The 24,249-nt window shown below is 40.7% G+C and overlaps 1 protein-coding gene across 5 annotated transcripts in view; it reads right to left on the bottom strand.

Moving 5' to 3' along the window:
* Window positions 1-24,249, bottom strand: part of LOC124156986 (protein Aster-B-like) — a 130,356-nt gene that overhangs the window by 92,364 nt on the left and 13,743 nt on the right. For all 5 annotated transcript variants that reach the window (XM_046531433.1, XM_046531428.1, XM_046531430.1 and 2 more), the window contains 2 exons: window positions 15,658-15,834; window positions 1,084-1,255 (listed from right to left, as the gene is read on the bottom strand). In XM_046531433.1, coding sequence (XP_046387389.1) covers window positions 1,084-1,255; window positions 15,658-15,834 — 349 coding nt within the window. The remainder of the gene's footprint in view (window positions 1-1,083; window positions 1,256-15,657; window positions 15,835-24,249) is intronic.

Below are 24,249 nucleotides of genomic sequence, written 5' to 3'. Positions count from 1 at the left end.
CGGCATGGTTTGCAGTCCATTATGCTTTGTTTAAACGAATTAGCTATATGGATAATGGTTGCTTACACGTAAATTGCAGACTTTGAATTGAATTCCTTATTTTATTCTGAGAAATGTCAAATTTTGAACGAAGCTCTGCTGTCAATATTAATGCAGCAACAATTTCCATGTTGATATTTATACTGAAATCGAGATATAAGTTCATATTTATCATAGAATTTCGTTTAAAAATTGTAAACGATGCTCAAAAGACAAAAAAATCAATTCTTAAGGCCTGTTTACACAATACATTAACACGTATGAGTTAATGTCTGTTTGCATGAATGATTTTTGTGGACTGGAACGGAACATATACAAATGCATTAGAAACCAAATTAGAACAGGTTCTATTTTCTGTGCATGCATTTGCACAAGTTGGGTGGTTGCATGGTGCATTTTGGCATTTATTCTCGCATTCATATATTTAGACATCGACCCGTATGTGCTAATGTACCGTGTAAACAGGCCTTTTTATTTTTTATATAAGTTCGTATTTTTCAAGAAAGGAGCAAATATTTATTTTGAAAACTGACTGAATGAACAACTGAATCACCCTAACCACCAAAGGGGTAATATAAGACGAGGGTTCTGGGTACCTGCTCCCAGATTTATAGTGTACGGCCTAAGTCCCGCTTTGACGGGTCCCAAAACAAAGACTTCGCAAACCTGTGACCGTCATATAAGGGGGAGGGGAAGGAAATGTACATTTTTGGCATTCAATCGCTTGCATAGAAAAATCTCAGACGAAAAATTGCACTTTCCTCTTCCGGGTCAAGAAACGTCCTGCCGCATATTTTTGTCATTAGTAGGGAGAGGGTTAACTACTGCCCCAGATGCAGTTTGCCTTCATGTCTCCATGTGCCTTTCGTCGGCTGCCTTAAAAGTTTAAAATTTTACAAGAACTCAGGTTGAATTTGGAGAAAAAAACCTGAGCAGAAGATAGAACTGCAACTAATCCCATTGACAAAATAACCAAAATTGATCATAACTTACCACATGATATTTACGTATGTTTGTATAAATAATGTTTATGGAGGACCTCACCTGTGGAGGGCCATCGAACACAGGCTGCGAGAATGCACTGCTGCTCTCCACCCTGCTCAGGCTGCTGTCTCTTCCCGTCGGGGGATCCACACTCCCACTCCTCGACGACTCCCTCTTGTGGTGCGTGCATGGACTCGACTGGGGGCTTCCCGACAAGGATGGGCTCGATGACCTGAGAGAGACCAATGAAAAGTAGCAATGGTGTGCAAATTGTGAAAGGCAAAAATATTAAATGCCCACAATACTTATGCTTGGAAATTGTCTTTTCCATCAAGATCTCCTCTCAAAGCGGAGCAGGAGCTCACTTTCTCGTGGGTAAAATATAGAATATGGCAGATAAAGATCAGGCAAGTGATAGGATTCTGGAAGAAGAAATTTATGTGTGACCCACCAACATTAGTTTACATGCCCACTAGTAATTATTGGGAAGAAGTAGTAGATGATAAGTAAAAACAGCTTGAGGAAATAATTAGGGAAATTCTAGGTAAGGAAATTCTAGTAGTGATGGGGGACTGGAATGCCTGGGCTGGGGAAGGGGGAGATGGAAATGAGAAAATAGACTTTGTACCAGGAATGCAAGGCTCAAGGGGAGAGGAAGCAGAAGAATTTTTTACAAGACAAACAAATTATTCATCACAAAGACATGATTCAATCACCATAAGGGGTGGAGGTACACTCAGAAGTGTCCAAAGAATATGGGGAGATATCAGATGGACTACATCATGCTAGGACAGAGATTTATGAATAGGATGAAAAACTCACACAGCTCCCCTGAGGTGGATGCGGACTCTGATCACAAATTATTGCTCATGAAATGCAACCTAAGATTCAAAAGACATGAAAACTAGAAAGGCAAGGAAATGGAATGCAGAAGCTTTGAAGGGGACAAAGAGGAAAGAACTAGTGGAAAAATGTACGTAAATAGGAGATTGAAGATACACAGACTGAAGAGGAAAAATGGGATAGTATCAAAACTGGAATAGTCAAAGCTCCTGAGAAGTAATTTGGCTATGCTGACAGTACGAGGATAAAGAAGCTGTGGATAACAAAATGCAAAATCAAGGAAGAAGGGCAAAAAAAGGATGTATAGACAAACAAATAATTGATTACGGCAAGAAACCAAGAGAGGCAATGACAGAGAGCTAATGGAAAAGTTTCAGAAGGAAGGAGAAGTAGAGTTATACGCCATGGTGAACTTGCTACGGGAAGGCAAAAGAGGGCTTCATTAAAAAAAAAATTTAAGTCAAAAGATGGAATCGAAGTACTAATCGGGCGAGATAAGGTTCAGAATAGATGGATGGAACATGTGGGGGATCTGTATGATGGAAGAAACAGACCAGAGCGATTGAATTTAGAGGTGGAAAGTGCATTGGAAGAGAATAGACTTTGGCCACCAGAGGTCTTAAATGCAGAAATCAAGAGTGCCCTTCTTGATATGAAGACCTGGGAAAGCAGTAGACGTGGACAATATTCCGAGTAAAATTCTTTAGCAGAATCTTGGTAGGGATGGTAAGAGAAGGTATTTTCGAAGAAGTGCACAGGATCTTTGAGGAGGGATGTTGGCTACAGGATTTTGTGAAGACGGTTGTAATTCCGCTACCAAAAATGACGAAAGGCATAGAATATGGACATTATAGGACTATTAGGCCCTTATTAGACGAGGTAGCCAGGCGACGTCGCCAGCGACGAAACTGGCTGCTCAACTTGTCGCGGGTCATTGATTCTTATGGGCCTTATTACACGAGGGTAGCCAGCGACGTAGCCACACTTTGGCGACTGACTGGCTACCGAGCCCCGTCGCCACTCCGGTCGCCACTGGCTACCCATACTGGCGACGCTGCGTTGTAGCATACGGAGCTTATTACACGAGGTCGCCAGGCTACTCGGTCAGTACACCTCGCTTGGTACTGCTCACTGTTGTGTTGCGTTCTGTTGTGAGTGGGTGAGTTGTTCAGTATGTCCACGCCAGTTGAGAAAATGCCTACATCTTCTGATTCAGTGGAAGGGATACGCGGAGAGAAGAAGAAAAAAGAAGAGCCGCAGAAAGACGACCAAAAGAAAAAGCATGAAGAGCTCGTGAAAAAGTGCCAGAAGTTGGCCGACACAAAATTAAGATAACGTTACCACTCACACAACGCAGTCGACTATAGTTCACAGCAAACTGAGAGAAAACGGAAAAATTCTGGCTACTGAACTGGCTACATAACTGGCTACTAGGTTTGGTAGCAGCGACGGTAGCTGGCGACGTCGCCTGGCTACCTCGTCTAATAAGGGCCTTAGACTAATATCACATGGCAAAAGTGGCGATGAGGATTTTTAACGGACAAATGGAGTTGAGGACAAACAAGTACATATTTGGGTAACAATCACTTTGGTTTCAGAAAAGAAAATTCAACTTGAGATGCAATATGTAGTGGTAATGAGGTCTCCAATGGAGAGGAATCAAGAAAATAACCAGGAAGTGTACGTCTACTGTGTGGATATTGAAAAAAAAACATATGATAGAGTGGACTGGATGAAGTTAATGGATATTCTCAAGAAAATAAGGTTAAATAAGGTATAGGCAACTCATTCAGAACATGACACAGACTGCACAAGTGAAGGTAGGGGAGGGAGAATCTGGATGGGCAGGCAATCATTGGCTGAGGAGTGAGGTAAGGCTGTCAACTATTGCCATAGCTTTATTAAATGTACATTGATGAGATGGTAAGAGATACTTGCGATAAGTTGGAAGCTGGAATAAAAGTGGGGGGATTATGTTATAAGGCCCAGTTTCACCAACACGGATAATATTCTCTATTATCTCAGTTTTCAAAAACTCGGTTAAAATTATTATCTCAGAAATGTGAGGACCGTGTTTCACCAACGACGTTTTATCTTAGTTTTCAAAAACCGAGATAATCAGAATAAATGATTTGGCTCGTACGTTTTTCATAACTCTGACGTGGGAAAAACAAATGACGGTAAGCAACCGTATGACATGGAATCAATTTTAATAAGCCGGTAAGTGTACAATCAAGTACAGAGTGATAAAATGAACAGCAACTGTATTAATATAGACAATGAGAGTTCGAAAAGCTCAAATATTAATACATAATATTAATGTTTTCGTGTAAGGATTTATTGATTTGCCTTACCGAATACCACGCACGGGTAGTAAAAAATAAATAAAAAACAAATAGGGGAACCGCGTTTAGCAAGAGCAAGGAATGCGAGAATATTACTGCGTCACTGTAAATTGGCAGAAATGCTGTATGTAAGCAACTACTTAAATAAATAAATAAATATTGCGGTAAAAAAAACTTGTAAGCACCTTTGTTTAATGCATCGTTATTTAAAAATGAAAATTTTTAATTTACCGAGACTCCCAGATTTAAACAAACACAGTTCTTGGTTATTTTGTGCTACAATAATTAATTACGTCTCACATTGGTCAAATTGCGATTTCGAAGATAACGATGCTGTTACATAGGTATTAATTCAGGAAGAGGACAGAGATAAAAGGTTTTTGTATATATATGTAAGAAAATTCAAAGACAGACTTGTGACATTTATGAATACGAACATATTTTGGCAAGAGTTGTCGGAATTATTGGCTCAAGAGGAGCATAGGCATGGGAAAGCTCAAGTTTAAGAGAAAGAAACGTGAAATTTCTTTGACAGGGGGAGATCACGTACCCCATTATGATGATAAAAAATTTTCCTCATGTCTATGCTTGCTACAATTAAAATTATTCATATACTTGTCGCCGTATGATCAAAACGAAGACGAAAAAAAAGCTATGCAAAAGTGGCTACTGTGAAGGCTCGAACCCTGGTCCCCATGGTGAGAGTCGACGACGGTACCACTGCACCAACTAACCGATATAATAATGAGGCGCTATTTTAGCATTATACATCATTATTGAATAAGGCTTGTTAAAAGTACCGCATGAAAATTAATTAATAACAGCCAAACTAAGGCTCATTCATTAGAACCACTACCAGTTTATAGATGTGTTCGCCATTCCGAATGCTATAAAATATACGGCATTGGAAACCTCCGCTTCCCCTTATTAGTAAAATTCGTCTTCTTCGATGAGAGCGAGAACTGCCTTTGCAGTTTCATATGCCATTTTGGGATGAGTAAATAAATGTACTTCACCATATATATTAAAATAATCTGTACGCTCATTTATCCATAATGAACGTGGTCTCCGAATAGAATGTCGATATTCTTCATCGCTGTCATTCGTATTTTCCGAGAGCTGATGAAGCTGCATGCGCGCCATGCCATCTGCCCTCAGATTAACTCGGATAATAAGCTTTGGACTGCGGAATATCGTCAGTAAAAGTATAAACCGAGATAACAGCCCAAAACCGAGTTAATGCATCTGGTGAAACACGATTGTTGTAATATCTCGGTTTTTGAGAATATTATCCGAGTTAATTCAATTATCCTCGTTGGTGAAACTGGCCCTAAATCAGCTAGGTTTGCAGATGACCTGACGTTGATTAGCCAGTCTGCGAGAGGGCTGCTGGCTCCAGTGGATGGGTTAAACAAGCATTGCAAGGAGTACGGGATGAGGATTACCTAATCACCAGAAGACCAAGGTTATGCAGTTTTGTAAAGCACTGAAATGTGAGACTTTAAAATTAATGAATTTAATCACTTTCGATATCAAGCAAAGGTTAGCCCACGGCAGCAGTTTCAGGCCATGGAACTAAGAGGATTGCTCAAGTTTTTAGAGGCATCATTCTTGCTAGAGGCTGAAATAGATAGTTTTTCATCCTTCACCCAACTTGCACCCTCACTATCGTAATTTTCCCCCAATTCCTCGCACGACTCGATGACTATTCTTTGTTATTTATTTGTAAATACAGCAGACTCCCGATTATCCGGCTGCGGTTTATCCGGGTTGCGGATTATCCGTGCATGATTTTACCTCTCGCTCAATTTTTCCCGCGATCTTATAAAAAAATAAAATTGGACCCAAAATTATCGGAATTACTGCATTTGAATGCAAGGATACACCGGGCTTATCATTTCCGTCAGAATCCCGTTCGTAAAACGGAAGCGATCGCGCGCTAGCTGCATTCAAGGGATCACCGAGTTCGTGTTTTCCAAGCCTAGCAGTGCGCGAACGCACTCCGTGATCACGGATACACGTCCGGCAGCAGTTGCAACCCGGGCAACTTATGCGAGACGCGACTGCGTGGCGTGGTGCCTGACAATGTAGTTTCCGACGTCGAGCAGTTGTTTTGAAGCGTTTGTGCAAATCACTTTTCTGTATCCGCGATCACACAGCTACGATAGTGTGGTTTTCGAAACCAGGCCTTACATGGAGCATTAATAATACGAGTACAACCATGTTATTGCCACTAAAAAGATCGCGAACTGGCAAAGAAAGCTCTCATTGAGTCTGGGAAGCACGCTAATAAAGCAGAATAATGGCATAAATAATAATATATTGTTTGTTTTACGTAAATTATGATCATTACAAGACATTGGATTTGATGTTTGGTCTATCCGTGTTTTCCGATTATTCGTGCCGTCCCTCCCCATCATTAGCCCGGATAATCGGGAGTCTACTGGACTGTTGAATATTTTTTGTTATCGTTGGTTACGTTGATTAATATTATGAAATTGTTTCTCCAGTCCTCTGTAATTGGCCTCGTGCTGTTTTTGGATTAACTAAATAAATAAATAAATAAAATAAATAAATAAAATAAATAAATAAATAAATAAAAAATGTTGTAGTTAGAAGTAAATCAAAAGATGCTTCTCATTGCATTAGACACAATTACATAGTATCTCTTGTAACCAGGATGAAATGGGCCACTATTCCTATTTTCTCTTTAGAAGAACTCATAAATGCTGAAAATCACCGCTAAAATTTGCGAGCGCAATTTTGCACCACAACCACGTTTCACACAACTTGTTCTATGGCAATGAGGCAAAAGAATTCGTACACTGCAAGCTCAACAGAGAGGAATTAAAGAACTGATATGCAAAAACAGCCATAACGAATAGAGAAGCACTCATGTAAGCATAAGTCTGGCACGGTCACAATTCATGACACCATAAAGAGCAATGTATGTAGCCATTTGTGACAATGTTGGCAGGGGGATGAGTTGATGAAAGGGCACAGTAAAGTTTTGAAGCTTTCACAGTGGCAACTGTAGGCTACCTCCCGCCGTGGAGTACCGTATAAGCGCGTGTAAGAGGCGCACCTTTTTTTCCCAGAAATTGCAGCCGATAATGGGTGATCACTTCCGAACGTGATTATATAAATGTGGACTGTATACTGTTTAAATCAAAGTCGAGCCGGGCCGATGGCATACCACTCACCGCTGCTGCTGTTCCCGTCGGGGGCGCGACATGGCTCCTTCTCCTGGGGTTGTTCATACGCTTGCGAAGTTCACTGGACGACTGCCTATTCACTCCCGTTCTCGGAGTGACAAAACAAAAAACAAAACCAAAACGAAAACACGACAATTCGTGGTATCGCCACCAGGTGGCGAGGCTAGACTTTTTCTGGGAAATTCACAACCAAACATTCCCCCGCCCTTGGAACAACGTTCCAAAGCAATAAAAACCAAAAGTAATTATCAATTAAATTAATATCGAATAGATAAACAATCATATTACTTCACCTTTCGAATGTGATCATATAGTCCAACTTTAACTAAACCAACCTCAACTTTGGGTAAGGAGAGGGAAAGACAAAACAAAAAGGAAAGGATTGCTTATTCTTCACTCCAAGGGGGCCATCAAGGAGACTTAATAGGAATGGGTAGCCCTCGGAAAGGTTCACAAATACGAAACACTAAATTATCAACTACAGAACTAAACCTAACATTACAAAAAAAAACAAAACGAAATCCTGACCTCAAACGTTAATTACCCGATAGAGGTAATGGACACAAATCTTTTACTGACCGTCTAAACACTCCCTGCTCGGTTTTAACCTCAGCAACCCTAACCAAGCCATCTGTCCCTAAGAAGCAACGGTTTATTCGGCCAAGTCTCCACCTACATCGGCTACGATTCGGTTCCTTCAATATAACTAAGTCACCCTCCTTGATATTACCACTTTTTGAGGTCCATTTTCCTCTCCGCTGCAGAGTCATTAAGTACTCATTTTGCCATCGCTTCCAGAATGTCCCTACTACTTGTTGCAGCAAACTCCATCGTCTCCCCAATCCACTATTACCATGCTCCAGTTCTTCAGGAAGTGCGTAAATTGGTTCTTGTAGGAGAAAGTGGCCAGGAGTTAAAGCCTCAAAATCGTTAGGACCCGAACTAACTGGAGTAATAGGCCTTGAGTTTAATACAGCTTCTACCTGTACTAACACCGTGTAAAATTCTTCGTACGTCAGCACTTGACCGCCGAGTGATGCTCCCAAATGCCTTTTCACCGATTTTACCCCGGCTTCCCATAGTCCTCCCATATGAGGACTGCCCGGTGGTATGAATTTCCATGTGATTCCTCTTCCACCCAGATATCGTTCGGCTCTGTCATTGAAGTCAGTTGATGACGTTACTTTCCTCCAAGTCGCCATCCTTCTCTGTGCCCCTACAAAATTAGTACCATTATCACTATGGATTTCTGTCACAGCGCCTCTACGAGCGATAAACCGCTTTAGCGCGGCTAAGAAGCAGTCTGTGCTTAAATCCGAAACAAGCTCTAAATGTATTGCCTTTGTTGCAAAGCAAACGAACAGGCAAATATATCCATTTAATATCTTAGAATTTCGGATTTTAGCCATTTTTAGAGCAAATGGCCCGCCATAGTCAACACCCGATATGCTGAAAGCATTCATTTTTTTCAATCTAGAGGGCGGTAGATTGCCCATGAACTGCTCTTTCGGTTTCGGGTTTGCACGAAAACATTTAATGCAGTGCAATATTCTTCGACGAACAACGTCTCTAGCATTAATGATCCAAAATTTCGACTGGATAAGGCAGTGCAAATGAAGTGACCCAGGGTGTAGGTAGGTCTCATGATAATAATCGATAATCAAAGCCGTTAAATGATGAGAACTTGGAAGCAACATTGGATGCTTCTGGCTGAATGCAATTTTGGCATGCTTCAATCTGCCTCCAACCCTTAAGACACCTTGAACGTAGGTTTTCGCAGCGAGGGGCATCGTTGATAATGGCTTCCGGGTGCAGCTGCGTGTTGCGCTTTGTCGTGCGAGCTTTCGCGACCGTTGCAGGACGCATCATCGGGCGATGAATGAAATCATTTCATTCATCGCCCGATGATGCGTCCTGCAACGGTCGCGAAAGCTCGCACGACAAAGCGCAACACGCAGCTGCACCCGGAAGCCATTATCAACCTTAAGACACCTTCCTCATCGATGAATGGGTTCAATTTTCTTAAGCGACTTGGCACTTCTTCTTTCCGTAATAAATCTAATTCCTTTTGAAACTCAATTCGCTGCACTAAGATTACCAACCGCACCTCAGCCTGGTCCAACTCTCCAGTAGTGAGATAACCAATATGTTTCTCGTTAGGGTGCTTACAATTATGAATGAATCGCAGCAAATATGCTGCTATCCTCTTCAGTCGTGAAAATGAGGAAAACATCAACAACCAAGTCAGCGTGTTTTCCTCTAGTGCCGTATGGAGATTAATTGTTCGAGCTTCCACTTCAAGGGCATCACGATCCGTTTGGCGAGATAGGCTGGGAGCCCTCGGCCATGCCTCCGATTGTTCACTTAGCCATAACGGGCCCGTCACCCAACCTGCGTCCTCGATCAATTGACGAGGAAGGGCTCCTCTCGAAGCTATGTCACTAGGGTTAGAGTCTGATGGAACATACCGAAATTTGTTCGGAGATAATTTCTCTTGCACCATAGTGACTCTGTTTGCGATAAATGATTTCCAGCGGTGAGGAGATGACTTGATCCAATGAAGAGTAACCATTGAATCACTCCATACGACAACATCAGAAATTACGCAGTGAGGGAGCAATATATCTCTTGCGTAATCAATAAGGTTAGTAGCCAAAACCACACCTAATAATTCTAATCGAGGTAATGATATCCGCTTGATCGGTGCCACCTTAGACTTAGCTATCAGTAATGACGTGGCAACCGTCTGGTCGGAATTCACAATTCGTAAATAAACCACCGCCGCATATCCCCTCTCCGAACTATCCGCAAAGGCGTGCAACTGAAGGTCGATTGCCGAGTCTACTTTCAAGCAACGACGCAATTCAAATTTCGAAATGAGTGGTAACTCAAGTCGGAATTGTTTCCATTTGACAACCACTTCTTCGGGAGGAGTGTCATCCCACTCAAGTCCGCAATGCCAAAGGTGCTGGATGAGCCATTTTCCATAAAATGTGACAGGGCTAATAAATCCAAGTGGATCAAATAAGCGAGCGACTTCCGACAATATGGTTCTTTTCGTGATGACACCAAATCCAGCCTCAAACTTATACGAAAATTTATCCTTCCTAGGATTCCATGCCAAACCCAAAATTTCAGCGGCAGGTTGGTTTTCATGCTGAAAAGTAAAACATTCTGGCTTCAGAATGCAAAATTCTGAGGGTACATTCTCTTGCAGTTCCAACTGGTTGCTCAACCATTTGCGCAACTCAAATCCTCCACGATCTAAAAGCTTCTTTAATTGGCTCTGCAATACTAATGCTTCGTCAATGGTTCGAACTGAAGAAACTATGTCGTCCATGTAAGTATTTTCTCGAATTATTCGAGATGCAAGTGGAAATTCTGCGCCTTCATCGCATACCAACTGATGAAGTGTCCGAATTGCCAAAAATGGAGCTGATTTCATTCCATAAGTCACAGTGGTCAAGCAATATTCTTGGAGCTCTTCCTCGGGACTAAATCTCCAAAATATTCGTTGCATATCATAATCGGCCGGGTGTAGCTTAATATTTCTATACATCTGGCGTATATCAGCGATCACCACAACCTCATGCAATCGAAAGCGCATCAAAATGTCGATTAGATCCACTTGTAATTTGGGACCCTTATGCAACACATCATTCAATGATAGGCCATTAGTGGTTTTCATAGAACAATCAAAAACCACTCTAAATCGCGATAATTCCGCCTTTGAACGATAAATGCAATGGTGCGGAATGTAATAAGATGTTCTCAATGGGGCACTCGTTGCCACAATCATATGGCCTTGCTCAAAATAATCCTTCATAAATTCGTTATACTTCGAGCGTAAAGCGGAGTTTTTGGTTAATCTGCGTTCTAGCATATAGAACCTTTGCAGCGCGGAACCATGGCTTTGCCCCAATTCAAGGGTAGATGAGATAAAAGGTAAACGAACAACATACTGTTTCCATTCACGAGAAATATTGTTCTTATAATGCTGCTCGCAAGCATCATCTTCTGGACTACACTGATATCTCTTAGGAGGTTCCTCAGACTCCCAAAACTTTCGCAGTAAACCTTCAATATTATCACCAAGTGTTGAGCAGAACACTCGGATTTGATTTGCTTTATTTTCAATTTTCCCCATTAGGCAATGACCAAAAACAGTTGGCAAAATATCTGGTGTCCCTGGAGGACCAATTATCGGCGCGTTAACTACCACGCGTGCAAACCATTCTGCCCCCAATAATACGTCTATTTCTTCCTCATCGTAATAGCTCGGGTCCGCAAGTTTCAACCCCTTTATATGAGGCCATGATCTATTAAAGACCGATAATTTTGGGCATTGAGCAATATGAGGAACCACCATAGCTTTGACTTCCAATTTCAACGTGCTTTCAGACAAAGGTTTCATTTTCAAACTGACAATTCCAGACGATATCACGGAATTATTATTTCCGAACCCAAAAATAGGAGTTCTAATTTTATTGGAATTCAACCGTAGCTTTCGAACGCAAGATTCCGTGATAAAGGTTCCCTGACTTGCAGTGTCAAGCAAGAGTTTAATTACGCGGCCATTGCCATCAATGTCCAATACGATCGCCCTGGCAGTCGCAAGCATCACGACAGACCCCAACCGATGAGTGCACGTTTGGAAAGAAGACACCTCTCGAACTGGATTCTCTTTCGTCTCATCTGGGTCTGCGCTCACTAATTGAGGGTTTTGCTGCTTCTGCTCTACCGCAGTATTATCTTTATCTAATTTCGAACATGAACCCTCACGATTGGCAAAACAAATTAATTCATTGTGAGGCAATTTACACTTAGGGCAGGGCATTTTGAATTCACAATCTTTTAAATAATGGTCTTGGCTGAAACAAACTGAACAACACCCTTTAGCCTTAACTAATCTTAGCCGAGATCCCACTGACAATTTCAAAAACTTCCTGCATTTTTCCAAAGAATGCGGCAACGAACAATTTGGGCACGATTTCTGGACCCTTTGCCTATCAGTATTAACAACCATACTAGTAGACTTTCTTAAAGATTGCATTGGCTTATGGGGCCTTTTATTCAGACCAGTATCTGAATGAAACGATGAGGCTGCTTCCAAAATCTTGGCTTCCTCACTTAAAAAATCAAAAAATGTTTGTAGGGAAGGCTCACCAACGTTGAGCGCTACCTTTTCCCACCGCTCCCGTAACACGGAATTGAGTTTGCGGCGCAACATAAAAAGCATTGGGACCGACCAACTTTCGACATTATGCCCCACCGCGCTTAACGCACCAACATACTCAGTAATTAATGTGCAAAATTTGCGAATAGCTTGACCTTCCCGGGTGATCGGGTTGATATCGAACAAAGCCTCCAGATAGGCATTAGTCAACCAGTTTGAGTCCATATAGCGTGCTTTCAAACTCTCCCACGCGACCGAGTAATTCGCCGAGGACACAGGTAAAGACGAAACATACGAATGAGCTTCCCCCTTAGAATAGATTTGAGATACAAAAATTTCTGCACGTCACTCAAGGACGGGTTTTCATGAACCGCAGATAGGTATACATCATAAAATGACTGCCATTGCATTAAATCGCCATTAAACGCGACTAAATCGAGCTTAGGAAGAGCTACGGTATGAGTTGAATTACTTTCCCCGGTCGCAAGATTGCCCGTTGACCTTAAGTGTGGCTCTATATCTGGGAAATATGTCAGAAGAATTGCCTTAGTATTAAAAAACATAGCCTCGAACTCCTCCGTAGATTTACGCAATTCCTTGTCCTTTTCGACGGGAGGGGACTGTTTCGCGTACAACGAGGCTAATTTCAAAATACCCTCATTGAATTCCTCCAAAAGACTATCCACGTGGTCCGTCATAGCTCGTAATAAATTCCTCTTTTTTACATCACTCGAATTCTTTTCGAAATCTTTAGCGACATTATCAATACGACCCATCTTCGCTAAGAGAGATGCAATACGAAACTCTACATCGTCGATCGCTGGCATTTTCAACGTTCCCTAATACAACCAACCAAGAAAGGGAAAACCAAAAGTATTCTAACACCAACACTGATTCTACAACGACAAATCCGGCCCGAAGGACCATATGATCACTTCCGAACGTGATTATATAAATGTGGACTGTATACTGTTTAAATCAAAGTCGAGCCGGGCCGATGGCATACCACTCACCGCTGCTGCTGTTCCCGTCGGGGGCGCGACATGGCTCCTTCTCCTGGGGTTGTTCATACGCTTGTGAAGTTCACTGGACGACTGCCTATTCACTCCCGTTCTCGGGGTGACAAAACAAAAAACAAAACCAAAACGAAAACCCGACAATTCGTGGTATCGCCACCAGGTGGCGAGGCTCGACTTTTTCTGGGAAATTCACAACCAAACAATGGGGGTGCGCCTCTTACACAAACTTCTTATCTTCCCCTCCTCCCCTTCGCCAGTCGCAAATTCAAGGGGAACTGAGTGGCCTTGGTTTTCAGCGTGATTCATTCATTTAAAAACCTAGGTCAAAAACAAGCAGCAGGCAAGGGGAGTTTCTCCCTTAGTGACGTATTTTTAAAAATTCTGCTGTTTGCATTTCTTGTCATGTCGGTACCCCAGAGGTGAACATGGAAAAGATCGCGCGGGGTTTTTTGCTCCGGAGGGCGAGCTAAATTTACTGCCACAAGTGGGTATCCCGCGGCATTTATACTGCATATAGTAATCGCTTATCAAACGTAGAGAAACGCATAGTTTTGAAGGACATACTTGGTTAATAGTCAATATCTGCCTTGCCGAGTAATTTCCATTATGCTGAGGACCTGATTTTTCAAAAATCATCTTCAGAAGCTAACATGAGGATTATTGCAACTGAAAATTATATTGGTGTCAAAACTTGCGCTTTAAAAAAATTTGAACGAGTGTGTTCATTGTTGGACTAAATTGTGGATAGAAGAAATCAGAAATGCTTATAAGTGAAGAGCGCAGAAGGAGAGGTCGAGGGGAAAGAGCGCGATCCCTCCGTCTTCGAAGCAACAAGGCTACGAGCGAAGGAGCAAGGGACGAACATGTCCGATCTTGCATGTGACGTCGTTGCCTTCAAAGCGAAGGGGCAGAGGCGCAGCAATGTGATATACGCAGTTTGCATTGCCTGAAGTTTCCAGTCCGTCTCGTCTTGTTTGAATGCGCTTATGCTATGCTTTTTTCTTCTGAAATTGTACTGTTTGGACTATGTTGAATATTAGTAGCCCTGTTGTAACTATAAATCTTTGTGTCAAACAATTACAGCTTAAAAAACTTAAATTCTGTCAGTTATGTGTCGCGTTAGATCTCTTTCTTTTTTTGAACCTCGTGCGTGTCATACAATTATTGAAAGCTATCGAGATATCTTCGGGCTCAGTAGATGACTCACCAAGCATTTGGCCTCCAGAAACTGGGAGATCGATCAAGGTCAGTTGGTGAGATGGTGTAGGGATGAAACACGTTTCCATTGTTCCCCTGTAACTTGATGTTTTCCTATTTTCCTGTGGGGTTTCGGAAAGGAAAAAAAAACGGCAGAGGCATTGGCTGATGGAGAGCCGAGTGTGGCTCCGTTAAATCTACGACGTGGTTATTATCCTACAGCGCTGAGATTGCCCCGATTGTTGTCCAAGCTCTTGGGAAGGTTCATGTTATGTGCCTGTTGTGTTTTGCCGTAAAATTTTCCACAGCTGCAATTCTATTGCAACACTCCTGCGAGAGCATTTAAACAAAATTGTTCGTGAATAGGACAAGCATCATAGAGCAACGGCATATGCGAAGAGAGGATCGGAACTCTTTCTACTCCCTCTTATTACCACCGCAGTTATCTAAATTTCCTCTTTCAATTAGTATTAAAAGAAGAAATTTCGATAACTGTCGAAATTCCAGGCATACGTCTGCAACACCACGCGATAGTATAAAAAAATGACACAAATTTTTTTTCTTCATGGCTTCGATGCTCAAAATAGGGGTGCGCCTCTTATACATGCTTGTACAGTAATCAGAAAGTAAATGATAATTGCCTGAGCCTATATTGACAATTGGATTGAATGACTACCTTACATAACTTTTATTCCATTCTTGCTGCTGGAAGGTACGTAAAAAGCACATGAAGACTTCTTAAAAGACTCAATTAAGAAATACAAACTGGTCCCACTCTTAGGGTCTGGTTCCCCTTGGCTACGACTGCATTGATTGAGAAATCGTGTTGTGCCACTTACCTGGGGTCCAGTGTGTGCATGACGGGGCTAGGGTGGGGCTGGAGATTGACCGCTGAGTGAGAGCCGCCGCCGCTGCCAGACTGGGGGATGGTCATGGCCGAGAAAGCCAGAGAGGGACTGATGCTGCTCCCTATCACCTCATGGCTTGAGATGAGCAGGTTCTCAACAGACTTTCTCCTGCAAGCAGAATGCCACATGGTTACATGCATTTACGTGCAGCACTTGCATCATAACCAAATCAAGTACACAACCACAAATTAGCTTTAAGAGAATGCATTTTTCCCACAAGACCAGTCATACTTTGCAATTTTAAGTGATGTATAAAAAGCTGCTCACAATAATTTAACTTGGGGCAAGTTGAGTTAATATCATGCAGACCTATGAGAGAAAGATTTCACAAATCCAAGCTCTGACCATGTATCATTTGTGAAATTGATTGAAGAGGACTTTGAAGAGTTTAAAATGGCTTTCCATGGATATTATTATGTACAGAGTTTACTCGTGTAAACCACGACGCCCTTATGTAACCCATGCACCCCTTTTTTGGGCTGGCTCGTGAGGAAAAAACTTCTTAGCACTTTTTGGGTGCGGGATCTAACATGGGAACTGCAGTCATCATGTCAGAAATGTGTCATAAAACGTCAGCAAAACACTAATTCCGTTACGTTATTGGTTGTCACCAAGGAACAAACCAGGCGACTCATGTTATCAGCTTGTTTCAAAACTTGGGAACCAAGAAGGCATGGCGCGTGAAAAGAGGGGGACTGGCGAGAGTGGGAGAGGTGATAGACTAAAAGAAGAGAAAAGAAACCACCGCCAATTGCTCTCAGGTGACTTGGAACTTTTGCTCTGTGCCCATGAACTTCTCTCTCATCAAGGAACTACAAGCTCTGTCTTTCACAACTCCCCTTTCCACTTTCATTTTTAACTTTTCAACAGTGAAACTACTCCCATGCTAAAACAGGCTTCAAAAATACACCGTGTTCGACCTCATGTTCTTATGTGCATAATACGAATATTTCAATGCAATCAAGATACCTTATCATTTGCCGTTAGTCTTTGTTAGATACCTTTGAACCCAATTGAAGAGGGTAGACAGCAAAAGGTCGGTTGACAAGAAAGAGGGAGGGGTGAAACACATTTCCATTGTTCTCTTGTAACTTGATACATATTTCGACCGATTTATAGTCTTCATAATATGACCCTGCACGAGCTGGGTGTCAGGGTGCATCTGGGGTGTCAGAAGTGTCGGAGGCTTGGTCAAGGAGAGGAGGGAAATGTTAGAGGCGTGGACGTGGTAGTAATAGGTGGGGATAGCAGATTTTGAGAAATGTGCCATGTGATTACTATTCTATGGCGCTCCAGATGGTAGAACCATATCTTGGCAAAAATTCTCACTATGTGCCTGTCGTGTTTAGACTACGATTCCTACTCTTTACCTCCTCTTGCGCATGGAGCCGATAGCTAGGAAAGATAAGCGTGTATAGTTATAAGTGACAACCTCAGAGCAAAAGAGTCTTGCCGCTATGGAATTAATACTTAGTTGTGTTTTCAATGTAGCTTTAATGTTTATACTGACGTAGTAGCTCCCAATGACGCGAGACATGCTGCCAAAGATGCCGAAGCTAACTCCGATTATGACTTAGAAAAGACTTAAAACCCCACTATCTTTTACACCAGCTTACAGTATATGTACAATGAATAACGAGATTTGAACATACATCAATCCTACAATGTGTCATATCACGTACGATATACACACAAAAAGCACTCTGTAACGTGGTGTTTCCTTTCTTCAAGAATCGTTGTCTGCGCAGGCTTAGAACAGTTTTTCTTTCAAATAACTTAAATTGCTTTACAAGTTCACCCCTTTGCCATACTAACCAATTCTCATAGATATGTTCACTAATGCTACATTCTGGAGAAATAAACAATACGAATTTAAGGGAAAATGGTGTGCTGCTTACGACATGAAAATATGGAGGATTTGTGGAAGTGGTGCACCCCTTTTTTTCACAGAGTCTAAGAGTAAATACGGTATTTTCCTAGCTACCGTCTACTTCTAAGAGGTATTTGATACTTTTCCAACTGATGACCATTACAAGGCAAAGTACACCACTTTAAGTTGTTGTGAACATGCAGGTCTTGCTTCAACCTAATACATAGTTGCTCCAAGGTAAGTCATTGTGACCAGGCCTCTCCTACCCCTTTAAATCTTACTCCGTCAACATTTACTTTTATCTCACTTTTAAAAATTTTCATCTGAGAGAATACAAAGGTAAAATTTAGAAATTTGAAATGCATGGAAATTTAGACCAGCGCATGGCCTATATAAGTTATGAAAATTTCAAGATGATAGAATAAGTTTAAGGCGAATGATGCATGACCACAAAAGACCAATCACACAGGAGGTACCTATGCATCCTCTTAATTATGCCTTTTCATCCATTCAATTCAGTCAACACTGACTGGAGCATAAGAGCAGAGAACAATCACTTCACAAAGCAGCAATTGAAGCTAGCACAACAGCTAAAACCACAACCAAAAACAATTTTCAGTCACAGAGAATCACAAAAAGCTTATTTTATCAAGAAAATCTCTAAAATGTACTAAGGAAAAACTAACCTTTTAAGCAATGATCAGTGAACTAGACACTGGGTGGACAATGCAATACTTACACAGCATTATCAATATACACTATTGGGTATATCTTCTATCATCTTTAGCAAAGGTGATTGAATGCACTATAGATATCTATTTTAATCACAATGTCTTCATTCAGAAATTCTATTCTCTATAGCAATTTCAAACCCACTACAAAGTTTTCAAATGATCATAGAAAAATAACAAATGAATGACATTAAGATTAATTCCTAGAAAAATTTTCATTTAAATAGAATTATCTAATGCAGAACAATTTTTTTCATAATGATAAAAATTCATACATCATTATAAACATAGTCAAAAAGAAAATTCTTAAGATAGGATGTTAAACAGAGAAATAACTCTGTTCTGATGCACTGAATAGTAGAGGCCTTCACGTTGTAGAAATCCATCTTACTGATTTGTGAATGAAAAACTTTGCTATTTCTACAATTTGGAACTTTATTTTCCTGACTATTTTCGATACACTGTATCATATTCATAGGACTAGCAGTACAAGTAGCGTTGCTGTGGGTTATATACCAAAAAAGGGGGGGGGCAAAGAGTGGAAGGGGAGGGGAGGGGAAAGGGGTGGAGAGGAGATGTCTGTAGAGCACTACATTGTTGCACTTCGTGTAGGAGGGGGGGGGGGGGGGAGGAAAGGGAACGTACTTAGGGAAGGCGGCGTGGGTTAGCGTCATGGGGATTATTTTTCGGGTGCAAAATTGGGATGTTCAGGAGTGGAATGGGAAAAGGTGGTCATTAGTGATGGGCTCTTTCTTTTTAACTATTCTTAAAATTTCCAGTTGCTCCCTGACAAGGCAAAGTACACCACTTTAAGTTGTTGTGAACATGCAGGTCTTGCTTCAACCTAATACATAGTTGCTCCAAGGTAAGTCATTGTGACCAGGCCTCTCCTACCCCTTTAAATCTTACTCCGTCAACATTTACTTTTATCTCACTTTTAAAAATTTTCATCTGAGAGAATACAAAGGTAAAATTTAGAAATTTGAAATGCATGGAAATTTAGACCAGCGCATGGCCTATATAAGTTATGAAAATTTCAAGATGATAGAATAAGTTTAAGGCGAATGATGCATGACCACAAAAGACCAATCACACAGGAGGTACCTATGCATCCTCTTAATTATGCCTTTTCATCCATTCAATTCAGTCAACACTGACTGGAGCATAAGAGCAGAGAACAATCACTTCACAAAGCAGCAATTGAAGCTAGCACAACAGCTAAAACCACAACCAAAAACAATTTTCAGTCACAGAGAATCACAAAAAGCTTATTTTATCAAGAAAATCTCTAAAATGTACCAAGGAAAAACTAACCTTTTAAGCAATGATCAGTGAACTAGACACTGGGTGGACAATGCAATACTTACACAGCATTATCAATATACACTATTGGGTATATCTTCTATCATCTTTAGCAAAGGTGATTGAATGCACTATAGATATCTATTTTAATCACAATGTCTTCATTCAGAAATTCTATTCTCTATAGCAATTTCAAACCCACTACAAAGTTTTCAAATGATCATAGAAAAATAACAAATGAATGACATTAAGATTAATTCCTAGAAAAATTTTCATTTAAATAGAATTATCTAATGCAGAACAATTTTTTTCATAATGATAAAAATTCATACATCATTATAAACATAGTCAAAAAGAAAATTCTTAAGATAGGATGTTAAACAGAGAAATAACTCTGTTCTGATGCACTGAATAGTAGAGGCCTTCACGTTGTAGAAATCCATCTTACTGATTTGTGAATGAAAAACTTTGCTATTTCTACAATTTGGAACTTTATTTTCCTGACTATTTTCGATACACTGTATCATATTCATAGGACTAGCAGTACAAGTAGCGTTGCTGTGGGTTATATACCAAAAAAGGGGGGGGCAAAGAGTGGAAGGGGAGGGGAGGGGAAAGGGGTGGAGAGGAGATGTCTGTAGAGCACTACATTGTTGCACTTCGTGTAGGAGGGGGGGGGGGGGGGGGGGAGGAAAGGGAACGTACTTAGGGAAGGCGGCGTGGGTTAGCGTCATGGGGATTATTTTTCGGGTGCAAAATTGGGATGTTCAGGAGTGGAATGGGAAAAGGTGGTCATTAGTGATGGGCTCTTTCTTTTTAACTATTCTTAAAATTTCCAGTTGCTCCCTGATGTCCATTTGTGACCCTTTCTTCACACGGTGCAGCAACTGCGGGGTGAAATCCGCCTGATGTCCTTCTTCAAGGAGGTGGGAGGGGTGGGGTTATGGACAGGAACGAAAAGACAACTGGGAAATTTCTTGAAGCTGATCAATTCTTTGCACCCCAACATCAAATTCACGATGGAATTACCAGAGGGACATTCTTTAAATTTTCTGGACCTTAATATTTCAATCACAAACAGGAAACACAAGTTCACTATTTATCGTAAACCCACGTGCACCGATCAGGTCATCCACTCATTCTCAAAACATTCCATTAATCAAAAATTAGCAGCCTTTCACTGCATGCTGCACAGAGCATTAGCCGTACCATTAGAGCCAACAGCTTTCATGTCAGAAATAATCACAATTAAAAAAAATTGCAGTCGCCAACGGTTACGCTGAAAAATTAATCGACGATTTACTGGCAGGCAAAAGGAAAAAAATGTTAATCAAGGATTTTGACTCCTCAACCACAAATGACAAAGGATCGTGGCGACGCCTGAAGTATGTAGGTCAAACCCTCTATTAAAATAGGAAAGTTTCTCAAAGAAATGAACATTCATCCGGCTTACTACAATAACAGGAATCTAAAAAGCTTGCTTCCACCCATCAAAGACTCCATAAACCCAGCCCTCCATAGTGGGGTTTACCAACTAAAATGCAGTGATTGTGGCGCCAAATACGTGGGACAAACGGGGAGGAACCTAGCCATTAGAGGCGAAGAACACAGACGAGACTACATCAAGAAAACGGGACTGTCCCAATTTGCCTCCCACCTCCTTGAAGAAGGACATCAGGCGGATTTCACCCCGCAGTTGCTGCACCGTGTGAAGAAAGGGTCACAAATGGACATCAGGGAGCAACTGGAAATTTTAAGAATAGTTAAAAAGAAAGAGCCCATCACTAATGACCACCTTTTCCCATTCCACTCCTGAACATCCCAATTTTGCACCCGAAAAATAGGTAATCCCCATGACGCTAACCCACGCCGCCTTCCCTAAGTACGTTCCCTTTCCTCCCCCCCCCCTCCTACGCGAAGTGCAACAATGTAGCGCTCTACAGACATCTCCTCTCCACCCCTTCCCCTCCCCTCCCACTCTTTGCCCCCCCCTTTTTTGGTATATAACCCACAGCAACGCTACTTGTACTGCTAGTCCTATGAATATGATACAGTGTATCGAAACTAGTCAGGAAAATAAAGTTCCAAATTGTAGAAACAGCAAAGTTTTTCATTCACAAATCAGTAACTCTGTTCTATTTAAAAGCAACTGGTGTCTTGGGATTTTTATGGAGAAAAATAAACAAATTTCTCACAAAAGAGAAATGCATTGCTGGTTCAGCTCCAGTCACATTTATTTTTTTTTCAGATTCACTGACCCTGAAGCATATTCCACGGTATAAAATTGAAAATGGATGTGCATATGTATACACTTAAGCAGACAAAAAATAAATCACGCATAATTTAAGAAGTAAAGTTTTTATAATTAAATGTCTTGTTATGTGGCAAACAGAAAAGGAGAGCGATGTTGCTGTTGCAGCAAATACATATCCACTTCAGAAAATATAACAAAACTGCTTCAAGGCAGGCACCAGAAACATAAAATATAAACAGGCATGGCAATTGCAAGTCAAGCTTACAGAGATGACAACAAGAGAAGTAATACCAATTCACATGAAACAATTAAAGATTAAATTGCTGCTTCAAGACATTAATGTAAATCCATTAGTGGCACACACAGCATGTCAACATTTAAAAGAACAAGTATTTCCACTCACCATAGCGCTACTCAAGCCTTATAACACAGGAAGACCACTGCGAGTCTCTTAAATGTATATGTACATACATACATATATTATCCCTTTTAGTGACAGGCTCTTTTAACTGGTATACTACAACAAGAATGACAGGGCTTTTTTCGACTAATTTGTGTGATTTTACTAAGAAATTCATAAAAATTCCAATATCAATGTTTGTAAGCTAACTTGTTCGGTTACATTTCTAATAAGTAGTAGAAATGGTAAAAATGTCTACTTGAGTGGTTATCTCATAACAATTAATCAGGATTTTTTAAAGTATTTTAAATGAATTAAACAATACCCAGCTAATTGATCAGCATGTGGCATTCTTCTCATGTTCACCTCGGGCTGATGGATTGACCAGCTGGCACATAAACAGGTGATTCCGTAAAGTTATCACCGTAGCTAGTCCCAGTGTACTTATATTTGGCACATAAGGAGTAAACATATGAAACGGATGACCTATTTTCATTTCTCAATTTTTCTCATGAAAAAACTAAAAATGGAAAATGAGTAGAAATAAGACTGCCATCATGATTTTTACCATTTAATACAAGAATAGATGCCACAATTTCTGCTCAACCAGTTTGCAATCCCAGAAACTGCCTAAGTATTTCATTACCTACTCTTTAAAAGCTAACATATTTCATTAACAAAACAAAAAATGGGAAATGAAATAAAAATATGTGCCAAAATATGGGATATAGGCAAAGGAAATAAAAATATATACCAAAATATGTGCAAGTATTCCCAAGAAATATTACATTGATCAAAGGACACCCAAAAGAATTCAGGAGAGGAAGATGACATTTTCCCAGCAGCGGGATTCAGAGGTGGAGTGAGGATGAGGCATCACCCGGGGAGGTAAAACGGAAGAGTACAACATGCACACCCAGATTAGAATACACATGGAATAGTGAAGACTGCAACAATTTCTCGACTGAAGCTTATGCATCTCATGATGTTTAGTTAACCCATTAATCCCCAGCGTTGCGTAAACGCAACATTATTGAATCGTAATTATCAGAAAAAACCTTTGCGTCAGGGTAATTTTTTCTCAGGTTTTATGAATTTCTGAAGTACCTTTCGTTCTTATTCAGTTAGTTTTGTAAAAATTTTCATTAAAATAATAGCTTTTGTTTTACTTCGAAATTTGCCTATTTCGAAGCGTTGAAGTACTACAAATTGTAAATGATTTTTTACCAAGATTTATTGAGTAATCGTACTAGAGGTAATGCTTTATCTTAGTTCTAAGTTTCTTTATTCATCATGTTTATTTTTGTCACGAACTTTCGTCATTACTGGTATAAATATGGTTGTTGTAAATAATGTTGCGTTTACGCAACGATGGGAATTCTCTGGTAGACCAGAGGGCTTTTCTCAAAGCATAAGGAAACTTGTTAGTATGGCTTTTAATCGACAACGTAGTCTTTTGGAGGCAGTTTAGCTGCATTTTTGGGACTCACAGGTTGTGAGTTTACAAAGGAAAGGGTGAATGGCTTTTTAAAATTCCAAGATGGCCATCTGTACGAATGTTACATCGAACACTCTGGTACTTCGTAGAGTCGAACTGTTGCGCGCACACGTGGAACCGATACAGGGCAATGTCATTCCCATGTCGTTGAATGGAAGTATTACTTAGTAGACGTTAAATTCAGCTTTCGATGCATTCAGTTTCAGAGACAGTAGAATGATAGGGTGAGAAACGTATTAGTTGAAGCAGGATTGTGATGGAAGGTGGAGTGTTCCTCTAGTCACTCTTTGGAATTTTCTCCGTGCAATCCTGAGTCACCTATTTTCTTCTTCTATCGCTTAGGTGATGTAAGGCTATCTAGCCTCAGTTGGGTTTGTATCAGTTAAATAGTCCTCTGAAATGCATCTCTATCTCTCATCCAGTAATTATATCAATAATACCGCAGTAGTTTTTTATCGGCGTTTTGCA

This window comes from Ischnura elegans, chromosome 4, assembly GCF_921293095.1.
Source record: "Ischnura elegans chromosome 4, ioIscEleg1.1, whole genome shotgun sequence".
Lineage (NCBI taxonomy): Eukaryota > Metazoa > Arthropoda > Insecta > Odonata > Coenagrionidae > Ischnura > Ischnura elegans.
The sequence above is the reverse complement of the archived record's forward strand: the minus strand, read 5'-3'. Positions and strand labels throughout refer to the sequence as shown.